The sequence below is a fragment of the Anopheles funestus genome, chromosome X, assembly GCF_943734845.2.
Source record: "Anopheles funestus chromosome X, idAnoFuneDA-416_04, whole genome shotgun sequence".
In the NCBI taxonomy this organism is placed as follows: domain Eukaryota; kingdom Metazoa; phylum Arthropoda; class Insecta; order Diptera; family Culicidae; genus Anopheles; species Anopheles funestus.
In genome coordinates this window covers 3,619,541-3,627,430 of record NC_064597.1, presented here as the reverse complement: position 1 = coordinate 3,627,430, position 7,890 = coordinate 3,619,541, and the positions used below count along the sequence as shown (strand labels likewise).

The 7,890-nt window shown below is 49.1% G+C and overlaps 1 protein-coding gene across 1 annotated transcript; it reads right to left on the bottom strand.

Moving 5' to 3' along the window:
* Positions 1 to 873: 873 nt before the first annotated feature.
* On the bottom strand, positions 874 to 5,444 carry LOC125762619 (transcription factor btd). Its single transcript, XM_049424953.1, has 3 exons — positions 3,524 to 5,444; positions 3,060 to 3,418; positions 874 to 2,902 (listed from the first exon to the last, which is right to left on the bottom strand). Exons 1-3 carry the CDS (start codon positions 3,593 to 3,595, stop codon positions 874 to 876), a joined length of 2,460 nt encoding a protein of 819 aa, XP_049280910.1. The 5' UTR covers positions 3,596 to 5,444.
* Positions 5,445 to 7,890: the final 2,446 nt, after the last annotated feature.

The following is a 7,890-nucleotide window of genomic DNA, read 5'->3' as shown; positions in this document are numbered from 1 at the left end:
CTGTACAGGTTTTATCTACATTTACACAATTATACACCGGATAAGCAGATTGTCTTCTTGTAACCGACAGAAGACACCGATTGTTCTAAAAGTAAAGCGTGTCTTTTTGTTACATACTTTCTCATACGTAGCATTATCGAGCATTGAAAGGGGGATGCACATGCGGAAACAATTTAATTGAAGCTCGGCCAGCGATTTTTGCACTATTGTTTGTGCATTTTCAAAACATGATGTGTATAAAAAGGGTTTCTTGTAATCAAAAATGGTTTGCGAATCTGGTATGTAACGTTAAGAAGCTGCAGCATGAAGCGTTGTACCATTTCGATTGAATTATTGTGAATTTGAACCTGGCGGTTGCACTGCATGAAGCATGAGTATGAATTATGTTAGCAAACAAAACCCAATTTGATGTCCCTGAGGAGTTCTAACGACAGTCTTACAATATACTATTCGAACATATATATGCTGCTGCATCGACAACTGTCACCGAAGATTATTTCTGAAGGACGCCACGAGTAAATAATAAGTATCCGAAAATTACTATTAAATTATTAGCGTTACTATAGCACATGTGAAGAACTATGGTAGCCATCCGGCCAATAATAGTGTACGCTAAAAATTAGCACAGGTCTCTTCTGTATCTTCTTGAAATATAATGCTTTCACGAAAAAAAAAATCTATATTTAAATATAAAAATCTCTGCAGTTGTTCGAGGCTCCCCAAAAGAGTCTATTATATTTCTAGATTGGTTCAAAAGTTAATAGAGCAACGAATTGCGCGCATCACAACACTATCAACCTGGGAATCACTGGCATGAGTTGTACAGAATACACTGAGGGAAACAACATCCGTCAGGTGGAGACTATATCGGACTTACTTGAACAGGGCGTTTGCGTTGGTCGCCGTCGCCCCGGTGTTCGATTGCTGCGATGTAAGATTGAGCTGAAGCTGATGTTGAAGTTGCTGTTGATGTTGGTGGTGATGTTGTTGATTGAGAAGTTGTTGCTGCTGATGTTGCTGCTGCTGGGACTGATGATGGTGATGATGGTGATGATGGTGATGGGGTTGCTGTTGCTGCTGTTGTTGGTGCTGGTGATGCTGATGATGCAGAGAATAGTTGCTCATCATCATGTTGTAGGTGGAGGCCAGATGGGATGACGCTGAGTTGGTTACACCCGCCGATGGATGTGCATGGTGCTGACCGGTCGCCGACTGTTCCTGCTCGTAAGGAGAGATGCTTCCATAGGAGGCGGATGGCATACCACCACCGGCTTTCACTGTCGCGTACGGATGGTACGGATGATGGGACGGCGGTTCGCTGGCCAACGAATGGTACAGCTGGGCACCGTGAGGTAGTACGTGGTTGTTGAGGGTGTTGCTGTTGCTGGAGCTGACACTACTGCCACTCCCCGGTGCTGCGGTGGTAGAAGGCCCCGTAGTAGAGCCACCTTCGACCCGGCTACCACCGAGTCCATGTTCGTTGGCGTACTCTTCCAGCTTCACCAAGCTGTTGCTGAGTTCGGCGATGGCACTGCTGCTACTGCTACTACTGCTGGTGTTTGTGGTACTACTGCTATTGTTTGTGGCGGTGTTACTGCTATTACTGCTACTGTTGCCCGCATTACTGCCCCCGGAACGATGGGTAGCGGCGGACGATTTCTCACAGCTCAGCGAGGTAGAAGACGACATACTTGATAGGGTGGCATTATTCACGCCCGCTAGCCGCAAGTTGTTCCCTCCATGGCCGGCGTGACTACCGACGAAGTTACCGCTGCCGACGTCACAATAGCTGGAGAAATGACTTTTCCCGGACGAGGTACCCGTACCAACGTCGGCAGCACTCGCCTGGAAGAAGGGACTCTGGAAGTACGACGCATGATGATGATGGGCCGCGACGTGATGATGGTGGTGGTGATAGTTCTGATAGGCGGCAGCAGCTGCTGCAGCAGCGGCTGCTGCAGCGGCGGCCGCTGCCGTCGCCGAGGTCGGCGAGTTGCCCGTTGGCGGTGGCGTTAGGACATTTAAAGAGCCTGCACCATACTCCGACTTGATCTCAGGTACGCGTATGTTGGCGTTTATGTCCTCCAGCATGGTGGACGACTGGCTGTGATGCTGATGTTGCTGCTGTTGCGTTTGCTGCTGCTCGAGGCTGCTATCTGCCGCCGTATCTTCATCCCGTCGTGTATCATCCCGACCCGTACCGGACAGTTTCGGTCGCTTCGACGACGGCAGCTTGCTCAGTGACGAACCGGCCGTTAGCTTTCGCGGCACTACCGGTGTTGATGGTTCGTGTCCCTTCATTTTCGTTTCCTCCCGGCGCATCTTCGCCTCTTCCAGCTTTTCGGACCGTTTCGCTATCTTCTTCGCCTTGTTTTCGTGCGTCTTGACGTGCTTCGCGAGATGGTCACTGCGCATAAACTTCTTGCTACATATCGTACAGGTGAACCGCTTTTCGCCCGTGTGCGTACGGAAATGGCGCTGCAGCTCATCCGAACGCGTGAACCGTTTGCCGCAGAATAGCCACTTGCACTGGAATGGCCGTTCGCCGGTGTGCCAACGTAGGTGAGCCTTGAGGTGACTCGTTTTGCCGTAGATCTTCTCGCAGCCCGGTATATGACAGATGTGCTGCCGTTTACCTTTCTCGTCCGGACCGACCACTGGCGGTAGGCCGGACAGCTCGTTGATGCAGTTTGGGCAGGTGCAGCGGGCACAACGGCGCTGTGCCTGCGTTTGATGGGAATACTCCTCCAGCTTGAGCCCGTACGCGTCCGCACCGTGCCAGCCGGCCGCCGTTCCGTACATGGTTTCCTGTGCAAACCACGGACTGGTTGCCATGCTGACGTTATTGTAGTAGCTAGCAGGACTGTACGACGCATACGAAGGATAATGCATGGCTTGAGGTCTACAGACACGCAAAGAGAGTAGAGTAGAAATAGCACAATCAACAACAATATTTGGAATTCGCGATACATTCGCGATATGAAGAAAAAGGGATGCTAAATATCAACTTAAGGTAAGCCCTTTTGTGGGAGAGAAGATTAATAACAAAGCCAACTTACCTTGCGGTCATCTCAAGCGCACTGGACTGCTGCACCATACCGAACCCGTATGAAGCGGCCGCACTGGAGGCGGCTGCTGCAGCCGCTGCGGCCACTGTTACGTCCGGACTGGCAGTGTTCGATCCGCCTCCACCACCAACCGGACCACATCCAGTGGTTCCGAGGGCGACGGCCGATCCGTGATTTCCGGGACCACCGACGGTACTGAAACTGCTGCTGTTGCTAGCGGCACCACTGGACGAAGCGATGGATTGCGTTGGTGACAGTCCTGCCGAGCCAACGGATGCCACCGATCCGAGACTACTCACCGACGGTGGCTGAGGAGGGTACTGATATGGCAGGATATTCAAAGCCGACAACTGCAAATGGAATTGAGACAATTACCGGGCCGATTAGTACCGAGGATCTACAGACAAATACTATTGGGGTTTCATCTCAGTGACTTCCAGAGATCTTCAACCTACCTGACTTTGCGTTGTACCGTTGTTCCACTGATGATTGTGATACTGTGTCATAAAACTAGGTGAAGCCATCATTTTGTGGCCGTGGGCACAAGATGTTAGCGGGTATATCGTAACCCCGCCCGACACTTATGCTACGTAGGAAGGACTGCTTCCGCTCAGGGAATACTGATTGCTCACAGGATCTTTACTTTTCGGATTCCAATATTGCCTCCTAGGCTCTATACTGTGCACAGAGTTGACACTGATCGATCCACCTCAACAAGACACATTTTTTGCCATCAGTTCTGTGGCAACACACAATGTTGGATTCTTTTGAGCGACAATCACGATCATGTGAGCCGCTGGTGAGATGCAGTGTTTGATTGTGGTTAGAGTGGTACTTAAATCCTTTCGGTTTACATGCGCTCGATGACACTTTTCGTTACTGTCAACACTTAAGCGCCTGGATTGGGAGGTCCTTGAGGACTGCTGTCACATGTCAATCCGATCGCATTGCACACGTACGGTTTCTTTCTTTTTTGCTTTCCTTCAAAGGATACGGAAATGCACACGTACGCATACACACACACACACACATACACCCCACAGGTACAATTGATCTACAGCGCGAGATACACTAACAGACACGCACACATACACACAAACTCCACAAGATCCGGAACCGGAACTGGAGCACCACGGACGGAAGAATCAATACAGGGGCCGTGCCCCCCCGCCCAAAACGGCAAATAACAACAACAACGACGAAAAACGGCAAAACCCGAAGCTTTTTTCCCGTCGTATGCCAAACGGTGGGCGAAATTTTGCACGAAACTTCCGACGACGACACACAACAGGGGCCACAAGGGTTTTTCGATGGCTGCGCTGCCGTTTGGAGCTGGTGCGATATTTTGTGACCTGCCTCGCGGAGCGGTTGAAGCCGAAATTAACCACTTCTAAACACTATTATTAAGGCCTCACTGAACGGCGTTCATTAGTTGCTGCTGCCGGTACCCTCTCTCGCTCGCTCGTTCTCGCTCTGTCACGCCAGCACATCCCGAGATCTTGCCCGCCTGCTCGAAGCTTCCCGTTTTGCCCCTCTCACTTCCTCACACGCACGCACACACACTCGCGCGCACGCACCAAGAGATCGGTGCCTTTTTGCCTATTCTTTCCCTCTACACCCGGGCTGCTCTCTTTCTCGCATACACAACGGATTGCGTTTCTGGCAACGGCAGTTCGGCAACGCTTCGGTATCGCTTCGTGCGTGCCAGTGTCCGTGTCTCTCGCACGTTTTCACCCTGCTAAATCCTACCCCCCGTCCTTCTTCTATCTCTTTCTAACAACCGCCCCCCACACACATACACACATAAAAAGACCGCGAGGCGCACTGGTTGGGGATGCGTGCCCGTATATCGTACACACCTTTTTCTGAGAGGTCTTTTAGTTTCACCCTGCTCGAACAATATCTGCACGTGCACGGAGAAGGAGAAGACGCAGATTTGCAGCGAGATTGGAGCGCGCTTTAAGACAGTGTTTTATTATAGTTTTTTTTTTGCTCTTCTTGTACTGCTGCCGTACAGCCCAAAACAAAAATCAACACCTCCTCTTTCTTAACGGGTACCAACGGCGGGCTGAGATGGATGGCTGAGCGGCGTTGAAAAGGCGTTGCACACGCACAACATGCTCCTTCTTCATTCGCACACGGGCACACACACATACACATACACTGTGGGGTCCTTTCGCACTATTTTGTGGGGAGAAGTAGCTTAGTTAGGGGTGTCAACAGTACCGATCGACAAGGTGACGAGTGTGTCGATCAACACGCACTGATCAGGATGTATACACGTGAGCACGCAATCGCACTAGGATAACGCCGACGTACGAAAAACGGTTCTTTTGATAGTTGATTTGATTGTAAGGTGATCGTTGTTAACGGCTAACACTTTGCTGTTGGCGAACTCTACATTGCGCTTGCATCAATTACAAAGAAAGAGGGTTCGAATAGTTGAACAATTCTCCGGAAAAATCCAAAATCCTTCGTGAAAGTTGGGTCTTTGTAAATCCCTTTTTTTACTTTTGATTACGTAAAAGACTTAGTTTTAGAAATTGTATCAGCATTTATCGACAGTGCACGTTTTGTATCCTTATTTTCAATAGGCTCCACATCGAGTTTTTTCTCCGTATTTTACCGCTCCCTTTGTCACTTTGTACCTTTTACTTCCACACTCCTGGCACATATATTCAGTAGCCGACTCAGTATCTTTCCTTGGCAGCGCTCTCGCTTACTCCACCTTTCGACACGTTCAATCGTTTGGCACGGTGTACTCTTTCCTGCTAGTGGACCCAAGGGTTTTTTTTTGTGGGGAGCACCCCGCTTAAAGGGAAGCCAACCAAAGGTGTAACAGTAAAGCTAAACGTAGAAGAACCACCACCGCCAAGCCCAAGGACGGAGCGTATTTTGTGTGTATGGAAAACTGGGCAAGCGAAACCAACGACGGGCACGTTTCGACTAATTATAGGTTTGCTAGCGTAAAACGCTTTTCTCATCCGGCTGACGAATTTCGACTGAGGAAGGTTCGGGATTTTGGATTTTTTTTTTTCGTTACCCAAAAACCGAACTGCTGAGCGGGGACAGATCGCTTATAGTCCGGTTGCACCCGGTTGGTGGAAGCGAGATAGCGTGACACCGCAGTGAGATATGCCCGGAGATGCAGGGATATGTTTTTATCCGTTTTTTTTGGCGCGAGCGAGAAAGCGGCATTGAGGGCTGAGATAAAGCGCATGAGAGAGGCTGGCGTGAGCAGTAACGTCGTATCATCTCTATTGCGCACACACACACACTCGGTGCGGTCCCCCTGGCAGAAAAGCAAATCGTGAGCCTGCAAGGGAAAAGGGACGGCAATTATCGGCTTGTCTCGGGGGACGCACGGATAAACTCTAGGCTAAGGTGGTGCGCTTCGCCGTAACGGCGCGTTACGGCAGCAAGAGTGAGCAGGCAAGCTCATCTAGCAGTCGCAAGGAAAGAGCTAATTTTCTAAGTCTAAACGGGAAGCACAAGATCGTGCCGAAATCTCTCTCTCTCTCTCTCGCTCTCCGTGTTTTTTGGCTCGCTTTCTCGTATACTATGGGTACGCTAGCTGCACTCTTTCTCACACTGGTCGTGAAATAGTGTACAATATTTTACCGAAGGGATTTGTATTCAAGGATTACCGTCAGCAACCTATTTTTTGTATCTACTAGTACACGTACAGCATCCCGATCCATCGACTAGATCCTTAAAATGTTACAATTGAAGTATTGGATGTGGGAAGAAGGGATAGAAGGGAGGGAGGAGGCATCCCCTGATTAACTCCCCTGCTCCATTACATGCTCTTGCAAGCGCGTGTACAACAACCACGACTCTCGCGGGGTGTGTGTGTGTGTGTGTGTTTGATCCAATGTGCGTGCGCTAATACACGGGCCCAATCGCGCAAATCTCTGTATTTAAGAAGGCGGAGCCGACACCAAAACATCATATTACTACGCACACACCCATTATAAGCCGGTGCCGGTTGTAACCGCCAAAGGGCTCTCACACGCACCCCTCATTCACTGGGAGCCAAGGATAATGTAACGCGCCATACACAGAGTTGCACGGCAGTTGCACCATCACCACCACCCAAAAAAAAACCCACCCAACCATCCATAGGCGAATCCCTTCCGAGGAAGGTGCGTGCGCGTTCGCGACTTTTGCCTTTTTTTTGTGTGTTGCTCACGGGCACCCTTACCATCCTTATTGGTCAACAAGCTTCCTGTGGGCAAGATAGGGCAGGGCAAAAAAAACAACACAGAATTACAACTATGTAGCGAATCACGCGAAACATGCGCTCATAAAAAAAAGTCACCCCAAATAGAAGAAGAATGCAACAAAAAAAAACAAAACAAAGGACCTTTTGTCCTGACAAATTAGATGTCGTTAGGGAACGGGAAACCCGGGTGGGAGCAAAATGGGGCCTCGGGAAGTTGAAGGGAAAACATTGGAATTAAAGCAGGACAGCAGGTATGATGCTTGAAACTGTGTGTGCTTGTGTGCATTGCTACAAATAAAACGATACAGCGATAATTACTTAACGAATCAAAGAACAAAGAACGAATTATAAGGACTAAAAGGACCTGTTTTTTTTAATTTTATCCTGAAAGCACAATCGTTCTGCGTCAGCATCTTTCATCAATCAATATGTAAATATAGAGCGAACGTGACCTGGTTTTGGGAATTCTGGAGATGCGCTACTCAATTCAGTATGTCTAAGAGTTAATCATTATTTTATGCATTAACTTGTCTTCTCTTCTTGTACTTCTTAATCAGGAAAATGACATTTTGGACAATCGAAGCAGAGAAGTTTGTG